This window comes from Balaenoptera borealis (genome assembly GCF_965194805.1).
Source record: "Balaenoptera borealis genome assembly, chromosome: 5".
Taxonomy (NCBI): Eukaryota; Metazoa; Chordata; class Mammalia; order Artiodactyla; family Balaenopteridae; genus Balaenoptera; species Balaenoptera borealis.
This window is the reverse complement of record NC_138862.1, coordinates 46,812,363-46,834,468: the sequence shown is the minus strand read 5'-3', so window position 1 is coordinate 46,834,468 and position 22,106 is coordinate 46,812,363. Positions and strand designations below refer to the sequence as shown.

The 22,106-nt window shown below is 41.2% G+C and overlaps 1 protein-coding gene across 1 annotated transcript in view; it reads left to right on the top strand.

Moving 5' to 3' along the window:
* Nucleotides 1–3,419: 3,419 nt before the first annotated feature.
* DCBLD2 (discoidin, CUB and LCCL domain containing 2) overlaps nt 3,420–22,106 on the top strand; it is a 92,661-nt gene continuing 73,974 nt past the window's right edge. Inside the window, exon 1 of the mRNA XM_082392084.1 lies at nt 3,420–4,112. Coding sequence (XP_082248210.1) covers nt 3,866–4,112 — 247 coding nt within the window. The 5' untranslated portion in view covers nt 3,420–3,865. The remainder of the gene's footprint in view (nt 4,113–22,106) is intronic.

Here is a 22,106-nt window from a genome sequence, read left to right as displayed (position 1 = left end):
AGTCTTCCCCAGAGCCTTCATCCAAAGCATTAATTCATTTACCAGTCAACGAATAGAGTCCACCGTGACTGCTACAAATTATAGTGCACATCAATGAACTCCTGTGTGGTGAAGACACTGCTCAGTTTGTGCTTTCTTTGTTGGTCTTGTCCCCAAGGAAACCTCTAAAGCACATATCTTTTTAAGACTCTGTAGGAAGGAGCTGGGACCTGGGTCTCCTTTGTGGAAACACTTTAGCTTCTCGGGGTCTCTGGCTGCTATGATGATGGCCTCCTCCAGACCTATCCACTTTGGGTCCTGATAAGAATCCTCAGTTCTGACCTGGCCCAGGCATCTGGGTCATGTGGGTTAATGGTCCTGGACAAGTACTGCTCCCCCTGCTTCAGCAGATGTCAGCCCCTAAACACACCAAGTCCCAGAGGCAAGGAAGGTGACAAAATTGGCCAGAGCAGCATGTAGGCAGTGAGAATGTTCACATAAATTAGAATTCCACTCTACCCAGGCATTATCCTAGAAATGAGTGCCTGTTATATTCCACTGGTGTGCAGTCTTACAAGATTTTGGTCTTCTCAGGGCAGTCTTCTGTCATCATTTTTGCAACTTAGTAGAATAACAATGACCAGAAGCGGGGAGAGAATAGAGGCAGAAAGAGCTTCAGTGCTTTCCCACATCTGTGCTATACCTATAATTCCCTCATACAGACAGCAATAGGGCCTCCACAGATGTTCTCTAGCCAGAGTTCTGTTCTCTGTATTTCCAAAGAAAAACCCAGGAAACTGAAGCATAAGAATACATATCGAAATTGTCAAATGGTATCAGTCACCAAGAACGTCTGATTTCACCTCTGTTTAACTCTAATTTGTCTCTTTCTCATCCCCTTCCTGCCACTTACCTCATTTAGAACCTCTTCACCTATCTATTCTCCACTTTTAATAACCCTTTAAGATACCAAAGGGTCAATAAAACAAGAATGAAAAAAAGGGATGAAAAAATATAAGTGCTCCTACCTCTTGTTTTAGGTATATGTAGGTATATCTAGTCGGGATCTTTTCATCCTCTGTTAACAAGGAATAGAGGCGCCTATGGCCCAGTTTTGCCTGTTCCAGGAAGCCTTCTATAACCTGTTAGCTCACAGGTGAATCCTCTCCCTCTGGTGCAGTTCTCTGTAGTCGATAGAATGCCATACTGAGATTCATAATATCTTGTTCTGTCTACCACCTCTGTGACCTCAAGGTTATCACTCAATGCCTGATGAAAGGAATTGTCCAACAAACAAGATGGGTTGTCTCAGAGAGACTATCTAACCACAGAAGTCTCAGCACATGACTGATGGCCCGCCACATTAGTACATCATGTTTGTCAGGCCCAGTACTGAACTCATGATCTTGTCTTCTACTTCCTCCTCCAACCAGTTTCCCTTCTCGCATTCCCTTGTTGTATGATAGGCACTGCCTTCTACCTAGAAACCTGAGCATCTTCCTCAGCTCCTCCTTACTCCCCACATCTAATCAGTACGACATTCATAAATATTCCTTGGAAAGTCTCCCCTTTCCAAGCCCACTGCTACTGCAGTTCAGACTCACCGTCACTCCCTTTAGCTGTACAAAATCACTGGACCAGCCTCCAGACTGGCTCTTCCTGGCCTCCAGAATTGCTCTTCCTCCAGTCTATTCCTCACCTACCTGTCTGGTTGAGCTTCCTAAAATAAAAATTTGATAATGTCACCCTTTCTTAAAGCCCTTTAGTTGTTTCTTAATGTTACAAAGTAAAATCCTGACTTCGTAGCCTGTCTTAGATCTTGCCCCTACCCACTTTTACACACTAGTCTTCAGTTACTCCCATTAAGTCAGCAATTGTTCACCCCATTCCGCTCCATCAACACCATTCACCGTGGTACCTGTGAGCCAGCCTACTTTGCCTCTGGCCTGAGATCACCTTCCTCACTTTGTCGTCGCATTCAAGACTCTGCTGGAGTTTCATCCTCACTGTGATGGGTCCCTTGAACTCCTTCCACTGTGGTACTGTGGCATCAGTCCACACCTCCAGTGTGGCACTGATAGCAATAGATTTGTTTATATGTTCGCCTCCCCCGCAGAACGTAGGCTCCTCTGATTGAACTTTGTTTGCCCACTGTCTACTTTAGGTCTTAAGCATAATAGGGTTTAATAGGCATCCAATAAGTGCTTATTTAAGAAATTTGGTAGAAGGGTTCAGTCTATGAGGGGTCAGCAGGAGAACTGGAGAAGATGACCTTCAAAGCCCTTTCGAATTCTCGGATTTTCATTTGAGGATATTAGTCCCTTCCATAGTTTTGAAATCACATCTACTTATGACCCTCACCCATGACTTCGAGGTACTTCTCAACCTGAGCTTTAGACTAAAATGTCCACCTGCCTGTTATGTAACGTCACACACAAGCTAGTGGATATCTCAAATACATTCAGTATGTCCAAAATGAACTCACTTGCTCACACAATCTGACCCACCTTTCCTGTTTATTAATGACACCATCCTCCTCCTAGAGGCCCATGTTAAGAACATCCAGATGGCACCTTTCTCCTAAAACTAATCTCCACCTAGTCCTGTGGATTCCCCTTTCCCCAAACCAGTTCTTTTTTGTCACTCCATCCCCTTACAGTCTCCATCAGATTACCTGTGACTCTAATTAGTATTTATTTTATTCTGACTTTCATGATGTATTTCCATCTCTGTCCCAATACAAGATCCTGGAAGATTTCTGTATTATAACTGCAAATCCCACAACTCTTAGCAAAGGGTTTGCAGGTAGACAGCAGGTGTTCAACAAGTCTTGGTAGAATGGCTCAATGCATGTTAGGATGTTAGGTTTAAATTGCTTTAGGGGCATGTATCTTGTTATATACTTTTTTGTCCCCCTCCCAATAGTAAATGTAGTAAAAGGCATAGGAAGCAGGAAATACATATATTTTTTAAATTTAACACTGTATCTGGAGTTGCTGCAACAACTGGCTGTAGTTTTAATAAAAAAAACACGCTCTGCTATTGAAAAAAAAAAAAAGTCCCTTAGACTCGGCTCCCAGCTGAAACCAGCCAGGATCCCTGTTTCCCACCCCTTCCAGTGGCCTGATGTGCGGCGGGGGAGGAGCAATGAGCAAGCTGGGCCCGAGGAGCAGGGAAGAGCGAGCTGGGGGAAGTCCCGGAAGTCATTGACCAGAGCAAGCAGCCGCCTCAGCCGGATCAGCTTGGGCTGTGGTCCCAACAATAACAGGAGCGCGGGCCGGGCGAGGGCTGCCGGGGGCCCGAGTTTGGGGGCGGAACCCGGATGGGGGGGCGGGTGGGACGCTTCCCAAGGCCGCAGGGATTGGAGGAGAGAGATGAGGGGCGGTGGAGCTCGAGGAGTGGGCCGCGGAGCTAACGGGTCGACCGAGGAGAGAGCGTGTTGATTGGGTGACGCAGAGGGAGACGGACCAGAGCCGACCGCGGATTGGCCGTGGCGGCTGTGAAGGCGTGGCCAGCGCGCGCGAGAGGCAGCGCGAGGGAGCGGGCGACCGCCCTGCCAGCTAGCCGAAGTCCGGGGCGAGCGCGGCGGGCAGGGGTCGGGTTGAGGAACGCGGCGCGGGAGGCGCGTCCCCCAGCTGCCCTCCGCGGCTCGAGCACCCCACTTCCTTCCCTCCCCTCCCTTGCGCTCCGGCCTGGGGTCTCCGGGCGGGGAGCGGAGGGAAGGGACGAAGGAGGAGGAGGTTTCGCGGAGTGAGGGGCGGAGGGGGTCCCGGAGCGGGGCGAAGCGCGCGCTGCCTCTCACTCTCCCGCCGCTGCCTTTGCCTCCTCGCCCGGTGCCGCGGCCCCGGGGCGCCCGCACTATGCAGGCGGACTGCCGGCCGCCGCGATGGCGAGCCGGGCGGTGGTGAGAGCCGGGCACAGCCCTCATCGTTTCCTAGTCCGGGCCGCGGCCGCCGCCCCCGCCCGGGCCGCGATCCCCCTCTCCCGCTCCTACCCCCTCCCTCCCCGCTCCAACTCCTCCTCCTCCCCCTCCCCCTCCTCCTCCTCCTCCTCCTCCTCCTTCCCCATGCCTCTGTTCCTCCTTCTCTTACTTATCTTGCTCCTGCTGCTCGAGGACGCCGGAGCCCAGCAAGGTGAGTGGTTCCCGAGGAGTGCGCAGCGCGCGGAGCCCCGGGGGGGCGGTAGGGGCGCCGAGGGAGCCTCCTGGGCGCCGGGTGTCCGGGCCGTTAATGAATCTGCAGACGCGCGGGGTAGGTGCGGTGCGCTTCGGTGCGTGGCCAGACCTGGCCCCGCACTCGCTGGGTTGAGTTGCTGAGATGGGCTGTCTGTTGTCCCCCAAGTTGGCGCGGCTTTACTTTGGGGGAAGCCCATTCATTTTTCTGAAAAGAGGGAATTGAGACCTTGCTATGAAGGCCTCCTTTTGGCTATTGGATTCTTCTACTGGGGAAAGTCTTGGAGAGGAAAAGAAGTTCTGGAGATGTGACCCCTAATGTTAAGCTAAATGGATGGATGGACAGAGTAGAAATGCAAGGTAATTAAATAGCATTTAAATCTATTGAAGGCAAGTGATGATAATTATCATCTTTTGTCAATGTGCTCAGGTTCAAAATCGAATGATGTTTATTCTTGTTATCTTTGAGTCTTGGATTTAGAACATGCTGTTTGCAATCCCTGCCTATTCAGGATGGTGGTCTAGATTGCCTGGGTCAGACACTGGGTCTGGGACCCAGGGCAGCGTACTCTTGCCCAAATGGAGCGTTCCGTGTTAAAAGGGCAAGCCCTTACAGAAAGTGACAAAACTTTTTTCCGTCAACAATCCTTGAAAAAAAACTTTACTGAATAATCATAATGGAAAGAGAATGCCAGGCTGATTTCCTCCCCTTTTTTAGTACTTTTTTCAGGCAGCGAACAGCAATTTTTGAAACAGTTTGGCATCAGTTACTGAACACGTTTTTCCATTGCATTTCACTGCATTTTATTGCAGTGAGAGGGATAAGGATTGGATTGTTACTTATCGCTGGGAAGGGTTTTGGGTTTTGGGTTTTGGGTTTTGGGTTTTGGGTTTTGGTTGATCTCCACATTTAAGTCCAGCTTAATGTTGCTCTCATATGGTTTTCAGTAAAGTATGGAATCATGGCCATAAGCCTGTCATTGTGAAGATGCTGAAACTTTGACAGGCATGTGGAAATAGAATGTAAATGGGAAAAATGTATTTGGTAAACTGACCTCTTTCAGACCTAGGCAGCATTCAGGTTTCAGTTAGATCATCTCCTTAAACGAATTCTTGAACATCAGCACTTAATAAATTAGTGTGAAATCCTTTCCTCCATTTAAGTTTTAGAACCTATGCTTCTGTTTTCCTCCTAGTAGAAAGAAAAAGCAAAACAGGCTTATATATGGCTAACACTGATTGATTGGGTCTTACTTTGTGGCAGGCACAGCCCTAAGTGATTTATGTCTATTAACTCACTTAATCCTCACCACAGCCATCTGAGATAAGTATTGTTATTCCATTTCAAACATAAGGAAACTAAGACACACAAAAAATAAGACACCTTGATACAGAACTCTAACTACATAACCAGAATATTCTGACCATTTTGCTTGTTTGAAGATCTGAAAGTGTTTATATCATGTTTAAAAAAAAAATCTTTGAACAGTATAGAACCAGTTATATGTCTCCCCTCCAAATGAGATAATTGCCTTGCTTTTAGAATTTCTTAAGCCTGGTCTAATTAAACATGCAACATTACCTTATTTTTTTAAGTTTAATTTCAGTTTTTAACAAAGCATTTTAACATGGTTCTCTTTCACAGTGTCATGTTATATAAACATCAATGTAGATGAACACAAATAGAAATGATGCTGGTAATTTAAAAGACCTGATTTCTAGTCCTCCTGTTTATTGGGTAAATTTTTAAAAATCATTTAATTTCTTTGTACCTCAGTTTTCTACATCATGAATAAGAGAATACATACCTATTTCCTAGCTTGATGAAAATGAAATGCTAGTACACAGGAGTTTTGAAAAGGGTAAAGTACAAATAGCTATAACTGATTATCATTGTTAATCTTTTTTTAAATTTTTTTTAAATTTTGGGCTGCGTTGGGTCTTCGTTGCTGCGCGGGCTTTCTCTAGTTGGGGCGAGTGGGGGCTACTCTTCGTTGCGGTACGCGGGCTTCTCATTGCGGTGGCTTCTCTTGTGGAGCACGGGCTCTAGGTGCGCGGGCTTCAGTAGTTGTGACACGTGGGCTCAGTAGTTGTGGCTCGTGGGCTCTACAGTGCAGGCTCAGTAGTTGTGGCGCACAGGCTTAGTTGCTCCGCGGCATGTGGGATCTTCCCGGACCAGGGCTTGAACCCGTGTCCCCTGCATTGACAGGTGGATTCTTAACCACTGCGCCACCAGGGAAGACCCTATCACTGTTAATCTTGAGCTTACTAAATTGATAAAGTAAGGGTAATTTAGGTATACATTGCCTGAAAACTCAGGAATTGTATGGGATTTGAATTCCCTAATTTTTAAAAATTATATTTCTTACCCAAAGGACCCTGATGCGGTCTGTGGTGGAACTGCAGTCAGTGTTACTAGTCTAACAGATGTGCTTTAGGGTCCACTGGGATTCTTCACATAACCTGAAAAGAAGTCTAATTTCAAAATGAGAAGCAGTGCTTTAAAAAGCCTATAGAATTTTTAATAATGGGAATGTCTACAATATTGTAATGTTAAGTTACAAGCTGGAGTTTTTACTCCTTTATAAGAAGTCTTGGTAAGAAGTCTGGAAGGAAATAATTTTTAAAAAAGATAACAGTTGTCTTTTGATGGTAGAGTTGTAGATAATTTCTTTATGCTTTTCCAAATGTTCTGCAATTTACATATAGTCACAATAAAAAATAAGCTGTGGGGCTTCCCTGGTGGCGCAGTGGTTGGGAATCCGCCTGCCAGTGCAGGGGACACGGGTTCGAGCCCTGGTCCGGGAAGATCCCACATGCCGCGGAGCAACTGGGCCCGTGAGCCACAATTGCTGAGCCTGCGCGTCTGGAGCCTGTGCTCCGCAACAAGAGAGGCCGCGATAGTGAGAGGCCCGCGCACCGCGATGAAGAGTGGCCCCCACTTGCCACAACTAGAGAAAGCCCTCGCACAGAAACGAAGACCCAACACAGCCAAAAAAAATATAATTAATTAATTAATTTAAAAAAAAAAAAAGCTGTGAAAGAATGTTTTGTGATATATAGATTTCTTTTTTCCCTTAGCCAGCCTAGGTAGAAATGCATTGAATGTGTATGCTGAGGTAGAACTGTGCTTCAGGATTTTTTTTTAATCTTTCAGACATCATTTTGAAGTAGCAGAAGATACTACACTCATTCCAATTAATGCCATACATAGCTATTCCTCAGCAGATTTTCTGCTGACCAAGTGTTTTTTCTTTTTATTTGGCCCAGAATAAAATTTATCATTGGTCTGAAAACTTGTCAACCTTTCACAACAGAGATGTATTTTAACCAACCTTATTTCATTAATATATGTATAAATTCTGTTTATTCACATCTGTTTAACTATGATGGTGTTTTAGGCATGGCTTATATTTGTGTATTTTGACTTCTAAGTTTGATATTAAATTTACCTTCAAAGTCTTTTTCTTTTTTATTGAAAGCATTTTTTGCTGTAGAATGTATGTCTTTCTAAAAAAACTTAAATTTGTGGAACTTATTATGCTGATTGCCTATTTGTTACCGTAATAAATTAACTTAATAGAAAGTTAAGGGTCTACTGTGAATGAATTTAAGTCTCTGGTTTACATTATGACTGTAGGAATTTGTGTCACCCCATCTTAGGAGCTCAGCTTCCTCATTTGTGTCATGGAGGGTTTGCCTACCTTCTGGGTTAGAGTATTATTTGAATGTGGTAAAATATCAGAGGGATTAATTTTAAAAATCCATTGAGACTGACTTTATGCCTATTAACATGAAATGTTTGTGAAGGTAGTGATTTTTGTTGGCTAATTTATCTATCAAACAAATCAGTTTCTTTCTTAAAAAGAATCATTCAATTTCACAATGATATTTGAACTAATGTGTGGAAAAAATATACAGTCTGTCAAGTAGTGCCTTTATTTGCTTGTGATGTGGGGAAATAGTTTCTGAACACTATTTGTGAATTGTCAGAAATGAAGAACATGTCCCTCTGCAAAGAACATTTGTGATTATTAGTAATATTGACATTGTTAATTTAGAATTTTCCGTTATCTTTTTTTCGGTCTGATAAAACATTAGGGCTCTTATATGTACTTACTGTTCAGAGGCAAAAATCAGAGCATCCTTTTCCTGCTATATTTCTGATTAATTTTACGTAGTGAAAGTTAGAAATATAGCACATATTCCACATGTGTTAATGATCAGATTTAAAATCCACATTTTAAAAACTTGTAAATGAAAAATTAATTGTAAAATTACATGTTAATGATTTTTGAGTAGATTTCCCAATGTTATCAGCAGAGAGAAAACTTTATTTCCCTCTGGAAATAGTTAATAGTTCTATTTGAACATCTAAGCTTCATTCTAGAAGACCAACATTAAAAAAAAAAAATAGTGAAATGGGTATGAGTTAAAGTACCAGTACTAGAATTAAAACACAAATGAATTAATTAATTTCCAAAAAGAAAGAATCAGTATGATGAGGAAAGGCTAGATTTACATAGAGTTAGATTTTAAATTTAGGACTATACTTTACAAAATGAACCTGGGGTGTGAAAGCTTAGGTGGTAATACTGGGTATTAATTGAATTCATGCAAATAGTTAGTTTCCACTTCCACTTCTTGACTAGTTGGAAGGATGTGGAATGATGACATAAAATTATAAGGATCAGGAAAAGCTTTGTAGAGATAGTGATATTTGCTAAATGTAAATAGTGATATTTGCTAAATGTGATTGTTGAAATATGAAGTGAGACAGCTTGGCAGTTTTTCTTGTGTTGCTCATGGATTCAGTTTACTTTATAACAACCTTATGACTTTAGCACTTTATTTATCTTAAAAATATTGTACAGATAACAATTATATAACAATTACTCAAAACCAAAAACTTAACTAATAATTATCCACAGTCCTACCCCCTTATCTATCCATTTATAATTTTTATCTTCCTTTCTAGTCTATATTCACATATCTACATAATCTTATGTGGTTGTAATTTTAATAGTGTGGTGTTAAGTTCTGTAGACATATCATGTTAAAATTAATTTGTAGGCTGATTTAGCACACAGAAGCATACTTTGAAAATCCAGCAAGACAAAAATTTCAAAATGTAAAAATTTTTCACAGGATACTCATTATTTGTGAAGTAATTATTATATTGTTTAGAACTGCTATTACATTATTTTCTTTATTTGATTAAATTCTTCATTCAGGATAGGATCTTTGAGAAAGTATGTCAGTTCAAAGTGTTAGTTTAGAAACACATAATGCTAATTTTCCAGGTCCTTATGTGGATTAAATCAGTATACTCCCATGAGGACAAAAAATACAGATATTCAAATAAACTAGAATTTAATGAATGCCAGTGTCCACTGAAGCAGCTGGTATAACGGGGTGATCTTAAAAGGTTGCCACAACATCACCTACTAGATCCACCTGCACTCTGAAGGATGTGTAGTTGAAAGAAGAACTTTGGTCAGCTGCTTGAATCATGGGGAAGACCACAAGATGCAAGCTCCCTCAACTGCTTTCTAAGGAGAGTAGGCCAGGAGTTCCTTTCTTTTGTGGAGTACAGTGCAACGTGGAGTTTGCAGTTTAAGTGTGCAAACTTAATTGCTTGGGATAAGAGAGAAAATGCTGGTACTCTTTATCATTCTCTCATTAAAAACTCTCAGCATGAAAGAGTACCAACTATAAGCTCCCAGGGGTGTGTGCACATAGGTCGATAGAGTCCTGAGACAGTTACGATAGAGTAAAATATTGTCATTGTCTTCAGAGATCCTACAGGCTAGTTGGGGAAATAATTATCTTCAAGTTGGAGTATATGGATAAATAACCAAGGGAAGTTGCGCAGTGCTGTGAGTTTGTAAGGGAGGGAGAGCTCACAATGCCTGGGAAGTAGGAAAAACCTTGCTGATAAAATGATTTTAAGCAGGTAAGCTTTTAGGATTGGTAGGTTTCTAGTTCACAGGGATGGCAGACATTTCAGGAGTTAAGATCACAGCATCAGAACAGCAAGGAGTCAGGAAAGCATGTGAGTGTCAAAGCCATCCTTGCTGCAATGAGTAGCATGCCTCAGCCTCTGGTCCTGGCCCATTGCTTCCTCCTTGAGCCCCATACCCTGCACACTTGCCCCATATTTGGGCAAATATGGTTGCTTTCTGAGGGCCATGGTTCTGTGCACTGGGGTACTGCACTCTTGGAGCTACGTTAATACTTCCATAGTGTGGCCAGCAGCCCCTTTATAAGATACAATCCAAACTCCTTGGCATATTATATATGTAATTTTTTCAGAGTCTGGCCCCTCCCTTTCTCTCTGACTTAATCTCATGCCAGCATCCCTCACCCTTTGTATATAGTTCAGGTATAAGACTGAGATTTTTATTCCTCTAATATATAATTTCATCCTGTTTTGCCTTGTTCCCAGTACTGATCTCTTTACATGTGTCATTTTCTCCACTTGAAGAGAAAGAGCCCCTTTCCTTGTGTGCTTGGTAACCTCCTTATCATCCTTCAAAACCCTTCTTGGGTATCATGCCCTCTGAGAAGAGTTCTCTGTCACCACACACACTCATCTCCAATAGTAATTTCCTGTTTTTTCTGTTCAGTCATTAATCACAATGTATATTAAATATTTGTTTCTGGCAGAGAGTTTTATTCATTTTCTTATTTCTAATACTTTCATGATGTCCATCATTCAAAAATATGAATTTAGGGGAAATCCCTGATAGTCCAGTGGTTAGAATCTGCCACTTTCACTACTGAGGGCCCAGGTTCAGTCCCTGGTCAGGAACTAAGATCTCACAAGCTACTTGGCGGTGCCAAAAAAAAAAAAAAAAAGAATTTAGAACTCATTTCTGCAGTGAATCTGCTGCCCCAAGCACATTATTGGATGTTAGTCCCTGGGCACCTGCATGCCCTTCACACTGTTGTCCTTTGTCTGATTCCCTCAGTTAGCAGTCAGAGCCTGGGCTTCTCAGTTCCATGAAAATAGAACCCTTTCTTGAACCTTAACCTACTTGCACAGGGCCTAACATTCTGCCCAGTGTTTTTCCAGCCTCCCTCTTCCCAGGAGCTAGACCCCTTTGCTTTTGTAATGAGAGGAGTCCTCCTTCAACTGGAACTCTGAACAGAGCCGTGGTTTCTACTTAGAAAACACTGCTGTGCTCCCCTTTCAAATAGGTGGTCTTTAAGAGCTGTGCTAGCCTAAATCAGTGTCAGCAAGTGGGGTGCACTCCTTTGCCCTTTCTTTCAGATTCTGATTTGAATAGCCACCTCCAGCCTTATAAAAGTCCCCCTAGTTTTGGTTCTAGTAGTTGCCTGCCTCCTTTTTCTTTGCCAGCCGAAATTCCTGGATAACATTCAGGTAGCTACAATAATTTAGTGTCAGGAAAGTAATGAGAAGCAGGCTGAAAAGGTCGGTGGGGACAAGATTGTGGAGAACTTTCCTTGTGGGTCAGACTGAAGAGTTTGTACCTGTGACGTTAGCAATGACATCATCCTTAGGTACCTCTCCTTCTACCCAGTCCATCTCTAGGTTCACTTGTCTCAGCCCAGGTCAGTCATCTCATTGATGCTTTCCCCCTTGTCCTTGACAGATCCCATACCTGGCCCACGTGCCAGTCCCCACTGTCCTCTTTCTCTGGTTCTGGACAGCTCAGGGTTGCAGGAGAAAGGCCTGTGGCCTTTGTGACTAGATCTGCCTCAGATAAGGATGACGAATCAAACCTCACGTGGGGATTTGTGCTCAGCTGCAGCATCATGACTGTCCCACTCCTCATCCCTGCACAGTAAAACTTTGCCTCCTGCCTTGCCTTTTCTTCTTCCTGAAATCATCTCTTACACCTTATCCAAAACACTGCTTCATCAGGGAATATAAGATGTGTTTTAGTATAATTTAAACTTCTGTGGTGCTTCTTACCTTGTACCTGGAAACATGCTCAGGATGCCACTGGCTTGTATATACATCTGTCAACTGGTTGCTTTCCAGGTACCCTATATCTCTGCTTTTTTCAGTGACCAACTTTCTGACAAGTAGACTACATCTGTGCTGTACATTTTCTTAGTGTCTAGCACACAAAAGATATTTGTTAAATGATGTTTCCCTTGCAGTCTAGCTTCTGCTCTTCTGAAACTGTCACTTAAACTGTGAGATTTTTTTTTCTTTTAAACCTGAGAGCTTTCTTTGTCTTCACTATTTTTTACGTGGGTGGACTTTGAAAGTATGGAGATATTGGAGTCAGACATACTTGTATTTAAATACTAGGCATGTCACTCTCAACGTTTTGAAATGTATAACTCACCTCTCTAGAATGTATGAGGGCTGTGATCAAATCTGTTGGGTAGTTGATAAATTTTGGTTCAACAAGTGAAACAACGTGTGAATGAAAATTTTGTTTCTCTTTCCCTACTCCACAGTTAAAATTTCCATTTTCAAGTGTTTGCTTTCTACTGAGATCCAGTGCTTCTCCATCCTTCTGCCCCTTCTCCCCATCCCACTTATTGTGTAGGAAAGTTCACCCCTAGCTTAGTGAGAGGGGTCAGACCGCGCAGTGGAGGAGTGTGACAGCAGGGCGTGATTGTTCACATCTGTCCTTACGTGGCCTCCAACCCACCCAGACCGTAATACTGGTTTTGTCCCCTCCCTTTTGACCTCTCCTTTCTCTCTGCAACTTCCTACCTGTTGATAGATTTTAGCTTTCTTTGCTCTCCATCCTCAGATCATTTTCAGGTTCATGGTTTATCCCTTTCTTCCTGGCATGCCCTGTTTCTGGTTACTCTTTTTGTCCTAGATGCTAACTTTATAGGTCTGGATATGAGACAGACATTCTGTTGCATGGGTGGAGGAAGAGTGTTTTGGTTAGTGAGGTTATAGGGAACAGAAAATTAAATCTGCTTAAAGTAGAAGGGAAAAGTATTGGGACCATTCTGAGGTAACTTGTGGAATCTTCCTAAGAACTGAGCCAACCTAAGCCCAGGGAAAAGCAGGGATGCAGCGGGACCTCAGACACCAAGGACTCAGCTTAATTCTGTCTTGTTACAGTCTCGCTTTCTCTGCATGGAACAAATCATGGCTGCTGGCAGTCCCCAAGGCTTGTAGCTTCGACACTGGAGAGATTCTGGGGTTTCCCTAACATACAAGGTCCAGAAATGAGAGGGCCTCACGTTGGCCCAGTGTGAATCAGTACCCACCCTTGAACCAGTCAACTAACCAGGGGGCATGAGGTCATATGACAACTGTTGCAAACTGCGGAGTAGCTCCCAGAAGGAAAGGGGGGGTACTAGATACATAGAGGCATCATCTTCAAAGAGAGTGTTCACATTTATAGAATCCAGTGCTTTTTAGACAAGTTATTACCAAACCCTCACAATTACCTTGGGAGATGGGTGGTATTATTCCCATGTATAGTTGAGGATATAGAGGTTAAGTGCCAGGATCATCTCAAAAGTTGGCATAGCTAGAATTTAAATCGGAAAGTCTGTCTGATTCCCAAGCCTATGTACTTTTCTACTGTTATCACTTACCTACCAAGTGCCTGCCACTGGCTTGTTTGGGTTTATTATTTTCTAAATTCAGCAGCATGTGTTAAGAGGCTGGTATGCCCTATTTCTATGTCTACAGCTACCAAGGCGAACAGAATGCATTGCCTGTCTGTGATAGAGCTGTACAGCTGGTGTGGCAAACCGACATAAGTATGCATAATTAAGCATATTCGGTACAGTAAAGAGACTTTGATGATGGAAAGGGAGAGAAAGACCAGGGCTTTCAGAAAGGTTTCCCAAAAGAGACAACGTTGAGTAGGTATTTGCCAGGTGGATATGAGGAGGAAGGACCTTCTTCTCGGCAGAGCAGAGTAGCACGTGCAGCGGCAGGGGAGAGAGAGCGTGGAGCACAGAGGGAGTCACCCACAGTTCCAGAGCTGGAGCAGAGAGGTTGTGGGAAGAGTCAAGAGATGAGACGGGAAAGGGAGTCCGGCCACAGATTGTTATGGACTTTGTATCCTTGCTGAAGAGTTTGAGGTTTTATTGTATCACTGGTGAAGAACAGTTGAAGGATTTTTAAATAAGGGACCTACGTGACCCAGTTGGTGTCTAAGAAACTGGCAGGAGTGTGGGCAGTGGATTAGAGAGAGCAAAGAAAGGAAGTGGGGAAACCTGTCAGAGAACTATTACAAGGGCCTGCACTCCTTAAGAGGGATGAAATTTAGAGATACTAAGGAAACAAAGTATAAAACTTAATGACCAGTTAAATTTGAGAGAGCAAAGGTCTTTTAAAAATGCTGGGTTTTTTTCTTTCTGGAATCCTCTTCTCCCTGCTTTCCACCTCCCTCTTCCACCAGTATTCCTGCCTAGCTAACTGTTATTTACCCTACACACACACACGCACGCACGCACGCACGCACGCGCACACCCTATCACATCCATTACTTCCCTGCAGCACTCATCGTCCCTGAAATTATTTACTACGTCTGTCGTACTACTCTGTAAACTCTGTAAGGACAGGGGCCTTGTCTGTCATTTCTCTTGTTCCTAACACCTGGTTCAATGCTTGGCACGTGGAGGATGTTCCCTGAATGCTTGGGACACGCTGAGTTTGAAGTGCTGTGGAATTTCTGAGCAGAGGAGCTCAGTACAGGAGTGGATGACAGGTTTGAGGGTTAGGGGAAAGGCTGGAGACTACGGAGCATTCTCCCTTTCGGTGGTGGCTGAAGTTGCAGGGTGGGGAGATGGCCCAGGCAGCACAGAGGGCGGGGAAGGAGCTCTGGAGAGCAGCAGCATCAGCAGTCAGTAGTTGGAAGATAAGTCAGCTAAGGTGCTGGAGAAGTTGCAATTAGAGAGTCAAAAGAAGAACTAAGGTGGGGAAGGAGAGTTTTAAAAAGGAGGGAGGAAAGATAAGGAAGGAAGATGGGAGGGAAGGAAGGGACAGCGATGCCACATGCTGTAGAAAGGTCACAAATGATAAAGATGGAAAAGTATTGACTTTTGGCAGCTCGGAAACGGACCGCTTTAGTGAAGAGTACATTGGAGAGGTAGGTCTGCCTTTCCTACGGCCGCCGTAACAGATTGCCACAAATTTAGATGGCTTCAGACAACAGAAATGTATTGTTTTATAGTTCTGCAGGCTAAAATTCTGAAAGTAGGGTATTGGCAGGGCAATGCGCTCTCTCTGAAGGCTCTAGACCAGGGTCCTTCCTTATCCCTTCCTAGCTTCTGGCAATTGCAGTCTTTGGAATCCCTTTGCATCATTCCAGTCTCTGCCTCTGTAGTTATGCGGTATTTTCCCTGTGTCTGTATCGTGTCCAGATTTTCCTCTTTTTATAAGGACACCAGACATTGGATTAGGGTCTCTCCTAATCCAGTATGGCCTCATTTTAAATTGATCACATCTGCTAAGACCCTGTTTCCAAATAAGGTTACATTCACAGGTACCAGCAATTAGGAACATATAATTTGGTTGTTGGGACGGGGGTGGGCGGGGGGAGAGTACAAGCCAACCACAACCGTTTGGAAGCTGAATTGCAGTATTTTGAGCCTAGAACGGGAAGCAAAGAAGTAAGACATCGAATGTAGAGAACTGAAAAAAATCTCTCTGTAAAAGAAAAAAAAAGTGAGAAAGAAAGTGGTAGATGTTGGGGAACACTGGCTGGAGAAAGATTTTTTGTGTGTTTTTTTTGGTTGTTGTTGCTCTTAGTGTTTTGAAACTTGTTAAAGTGCGGCTCCTTCCTAGGCTCCACTGCAGAGCTACTTTACAGTATATAATTTGCAAAAAAAGGCAAAATTATACCTGTCATGCAAATATAAAATTAACACATGTCAAAGATTTTATTCAACTCATTAATTAATGAAGGAACCAGTAAGAAGTTGAAACATGTCCAAAGAATATTTGAGAAACTAGGTGTTTAGATAGGTAGTTTTAGGCTGTGATTGCTAGATTAGATGGCTAAAACTGTTCAGTGGCCAGTAGGGCCATAAACTCTAACATGTGGGATTATTTTTTTCAACTATACAGAAATTATATGCATCTGTACAAGACAACAATCTACAAGTTTATGTGTAGCCAAGACTGGGACCTTTAATCAATGATAAATAACAAATCCAATTAAGTATTTTGCCCTATAATCCTTGGGCAGCTTTTGGCCTCTATGACATTTAAAGGATCTGCTGCTCACCTTTATTTTTTTAACCTGTTTCCAAGTTTCAGGTAATGTTTCTGACATATTTATTAGGATCTATGGAGACAGAGATGGGGGCCTGAGAACCTTTACGTTAAATAGCCCTTAGGTGGTTCTAATGTTGACTAAATTTTGAGAACCACTGAGTAAGAGAATACTGAGTGGCTTTCAGTGCCCATCTGAGATCAGAACCTATTACTCTAATGACAACTATTCCCTGGATTGTGTGATTTTTTTCCCAGTAGTGCTCAGCTCCTGGGCAAAGAGAGATCATGTGATCCAGGGTGGAGGACTTGCCAGGCAGATCCTCAAGAAGGACATAGTGGCAAGGAAGTGAAGGTACCAGGAAGAGTGTAGTTCACACACTGGACATGAGGTCCAGGCTGGGTAGGGAAAGAAATGAGGCTAGGGCAAGACAGTAGATGGGGAGCAAAGAGAGGAGTTCACAGAAAGTGTGCAGTGGGTGTAAGAGAGCAGAAGGGTCAGGAGACTGACCGAAAGAGTGAGACATTAAAGTTGTTGAAATTTCACAGGTGGGAGTAATCTCCGGTAATGGCAAAAACAGTCTAGGCTGTGGTTTCATGAGTTACTGAAGTGAAGTAGAGGTCACTGGGGAGAAGATTGGTGAGAATTACTTTCTCATGATTTACACTTTTCACAGGACACTGTACTTGAAGCTTTAAAGCTGATATAAATCTTCTAAAGTAATGAGCCATTGTTCTGATACCTTAGCTAGGCTGTGGCCAAACGCACCAGACCTACATGGGATGAGCAAAAGCCTTTCTGGTCTTTTATGACCATAATTACCCTCAAACATTTATTGAACACATTAGTATGGGTTAGGCCCTCGATAGTAGTTGTTTTCATACAGTATCTTTAAATTCTTACCCTCTGTGGTTTGAGATGTTAGTATACCCATTTTACAAAACTCAGCTTTAGCCATCAGTAAACAGCCTTCTCAAGGTCACAGTGAGTGGTAGGTAGGGCATTTAAATTCATCACATGACTCCAGAACCAATTTGCTTAACCATTATGTACTACATAGAGTGTGTGCTTGGTGGGGATTGAAGAGGATTTATACATCTCACATTCCTTCATGTGATTCAGTTTTGTAAATTATCACACATGCAGAGATGAGTGTGGGCTTAAAAAAGCTTGAGCTGAGAGCTATTTCTTTTCCTTTAAATTGCCACAGTAACCCTCTTTAGGCTCTCAGTGCATATCCGTCTTAGGCAGTATTAAAAAAAAAATGAGTAAATTAAAATAGGACCTTGAATTATCTTTTTGAGATTGTTGTGATGCAACTTTAAAATCTTAAAGTAACAGGACTGGTATAGTACTTTTTAGTCTAAAAATTCACAGTGCTAAATAATAGATTAAAAATCTTCATTGTAGTCAAATGAAATAGGATATCCTTGTTAACGCTTGCAAGTTATTCTTTTGAACACTTTTCTACTCTCTAAATGCCTTTTTTTTCAGTTTATTATAAGATCTCACAGATGTGTTACAAGATGTGACAGAAGTGACACTTATTTAGAGGGAGTATATAGTCAAACTCACCCGTTCACAGTGACGAAAATTCCTTGAAAGCTTATTGGAAAAGTATAAACCTTTCCTAGTTTCTAAGAATTGTAATGAAAGTTACATTGCTCTACATTTTTGGAATATTTGTGCAAGCTTCCTGCTTTTGTCTTTGTTCTTGTTAAAGAAAGTATTTTTAGAAGTCATACAGTATTCATGTTAATAAAATTAAATAATTAAGATAACTTATATTATTTTATTAGTAATGTGACTAAAATATGGGGTTAGCTGGAGAGTCTCATAAAATCAGCATCATGAGCACATATTTATCCAAAAAACATACTTGGTTTGAAGTTTAGAAAGCAGCCTAAAATAAGCATGTGTTCTTTGTTGTATTAATTCATTATTATTTAAATTAATGTTCTTTGTGTTTTCTCTAGGGAAAAGTAGTTAAAAAAAATTACTCAGCTATTTTCCTGGAACAGTATCAAAATTTGTATCTGGCTTAACACATCTGACCTGACAGTCTTCAGAGGAAGCGAACACATGTTCTATGAGTAATCCCCTAGATAAATCTGCAGCCAAACAACGGGGCAGTGAGATCAAATTCCAGTGTTTTTTCTCCACTGAAATAAAATTAAAATTCAAAAATTACATTTACAGGCTTCTACCCCTTATGGTCAGTTATAGTCTGGTGGAGACCATCTGCGGGGGTGGGGGGGGGAGGAGAAGAAGAAGCTGACAGTGATGGTGGTGACGATGGAGTTGGAGAAGGAGAAGGAGTTGTCGATGTGGCGTTGTTGGTGAGAGTGAGTGTATGGTCCTACAATACCCATTTTGAAAATTATTTTTCCAGTAGTGGTTACACTCTCTTTGTCAATTCTGCCTTGTAAAAATGAGTAATAGTAGGTGGTATTAGCCTGGTCACAGATGATTATTCTTTCCAGTTACAAAACTAAGCAGAAAATCTGGAGACTCTTACTTCCTGACCCTATTACCATCCTTTTTCAAACCCCAATGTTAAATGAGGGCCCCTGACCAAGAAAAATACTTGAGGGCTGCAGACTAATAAGAAGGACCTTTTTTTTCCTTTAACTTAAAGAAAAATAAAGCATTCTGTTTACTTCTTTGACCTTGTGGGGAAGACTGTTCCCTGGGTTGTACCCTTAGCAAGTAGAACAGCATTACTCTTTGAGCCAAAGGAAAAAGAACTAACCCAGATCTTCTGTTGGAGATGTCCTAACCCTTGCTCTACGTCAGCCCGTCTCAACCTCCACACTATTTGACTTTTAGGATGCATCACCCTTTACTCTGGGGAGCTGTCGTGTGCATTGTAAGATACTTCAGCAGCATTCCTGGCCTCTACCCACTGGATGCCTGTGGCACCCCCCCACCCCAGAATTGTTCCAGTGTCCTCCACCCACATTTGAGAACCCCTGCTCTCAGTGTATTAGGTGATTTGTTGATAATATTTTCCAGATTTTAGTGTTACTTTTAAATATTTTGTCCCATTTTAAGTATTTTGGTGTAGAATAGGCTTCGCTTTTAAGAACTGTAAAAATAAACTGGAAGCACATGTTCTAATTTGGGGGTAAAAGTGAGGACAAGGTCTTTTTCTGATTTGAGAATTCAACAGTGTCACCTTTGGATGCCTAGTACAGTGTTGTTCGTTGCACAGGTGGGGACCCTTTAGTGGGTCAGGAAGATATATTTAAGACACTTGAGTCAAGGTGTAAAATACATTTCTTACTTTGGAATAAGAGAGAAAAACATTTGAAAACTGCTGGCCTAGTGTCCCTTTCCAACTGGAATATTCGAAACATGTACTTCATAGCCGTAGGTATTTGGCCAGGCCAGCTAAGCTATTTATCTAGTCAGGTTACACTTATCAAATAGTCTTGGAAATATGGAACATGCAAATTTGTGCATTGCAGTAGATTTGAGACTTTCTTTTAACTTTAGTTTCTGGTACGTATCGTCTTGTTTGCGAGAGGAGGAAGCTCTGAACTCCATCACATATTTTAGAACATTCTTGGCACGTTACTTGTGGACTGTTCATGCCCTCCCCCTACACAAGATGCTGAAAAAAGACAGCTCCATTTTAATTGTTTTCTTCATCACCATGCATGCAAAAGTCCTGTTTTTCATCAGTTAGTATTTACTTTGTTAACTTTTGTAGGACCTATGCTGTATGGAGGAAAGGGCAGAAAACATTTTGTGTGTTTATTGAGAATCAAACATAATTATGAGCATAAAGATATTTAAGAATTGCTCCTAACACTCTGCTTGTAGTCTTTTTATAAAATTCATTTTAACATGACAACTTTAAGTTAAATAATAGCCTGTGGGGAATACATTAAATGCGACAATCTGCCATTACTAAGTCCTGACTTCAGCTGTTAATAGCAAAATTCTGGGCTTTCTGAAATCCATCAACACTTCTAATCACTTAAGAAGCTGCCTTAGTTTCATACTTACTAAAGAAAATACATTTATAGTTTGAGTTACTTCATTTATTCAGGGCTACTTTTTAAAGATTGAAACACTTCCAGAAAGCTCGTTTTCATCTTTTCAGTAGTAAGAGAACATTTTTGGCTAGTTTCATATTTTTAGAAGATCTGTCTTATGATGGTTGTCTTTTTCTCTAAGGAAAAATGTTAATGATTATTCAAAAGTTATTTATATTACAATTCATTTATTTTCACAAGGGAGGTTTTTATATCCTTATGTTTTTAATTTAGATAATATCCAATAGAGATATTCAAGGTATTTTCATCGTAGTTTCAGGGGAAATTTGTGGTTATTTTTCTTTTCCTCTGAGTTGTATAACATTCTAAGTTTTATATTTGCAAAAGATCAGTGGCTATGTCACACAAAAACTCACAGGTTTTTTTAATGGTGCCGTTACGTGTTATGATATTATTGAACTGCTATGCCTAGTTCTCGTGTGTGGAGTCAAGGCAAGTGTAGAAGATAGCTGAAGTTTAATGTTGGTTAAAAGCTAAACTTTGCGCGAGAGAGATTTGTTTAAGAAGCCAGATTGCTGGTTGACCTGTGAAAGCAGGCTAAGTAACAGTACTAGTGTGGATTTGGCAATAAAATTTCTTTATCAGCAAAAGAATGAAGTATTGTCATCAGAATCTAGGTACAGAGTTGTTGTTCCTTCCTTAAAGCTAGTTTTGAGACTAGTTTGAGATAACTTTTTCATAGGTTAATGTACAGTTTCCTTATTCATTCAGTTAATAAACATTTTGCAACTACTACTTGTAGATACTGTTTTCTTATTCATAGGCTTTTAAAGCTTTCATCTGTTCTAGTAAATGATATCAGCACTACATTGTTCTTAAAAATAAAAAATCAAGATAATATAAAATTCTGTTACACCCATCTGTATCCATATTGAGGTTAAAACTCAGAAGTGTCACTTCTAATATAGTTTTCTTTGTTTTAAGTTCTGAACTCTTCCAAAAGGTGATTATAAATAGCTCTTTTGAAAGAGAAAATACTATTATTTTGAAAGGATGTATTCATTTTCCTATTAAAAAGACATTCATTTGAATCCCATCGTTAGGAACGCTAAGCGGTGCAATTGGAGCAGCAGCTAAAACTTCTTAATCAGTATTAACGCCTCCTTCCAGGTGCTCAGTAGAATGTCAAATTTTATGATAAAGGGAAGAATGCAGATATTTGATTTTTACAAACAATGTGTTAACTGTTTCCATATTCAGTTGCTGAAGAAATTTCTGGAGCATTTGCTTAATTATTTAATGCTGCTACCAAGATATGAAGGTCATTTTACTAATCTTTAATAAGTCTAATAAACTGGTTTTTTGTCATCATTCTATAGGGGAAAATGAGGCTTTTGGGGAGGGACTACTGAAAAGTCAAATTTCAGTAGAACATAAAATTAAACTATGAAATATTGCTTTAATGCCTTCAAGAAGGAATGCCTTGCATCGTGTAATATGGTCAGAAATCTGCATAATCTTTAGTATAGTTTAAGTGTTTTTAGAAATCATTTGACTTCTCACAGGGATTTTTGAAGGGGTTTGTGCTATTTGTAACTAAATAGATGAAGCTGATCATATACATTTATTTTTATAGTTGACATTTATTTTGAACAATTACAAAGAATTGATACTCTTAAAGACTGGATTTATTATGACATATATATATAATTATTGCTAAGTTATGTTTACTTCTATTTATTTTGATTGGAAAGTTCTTTGAACTCATAAATT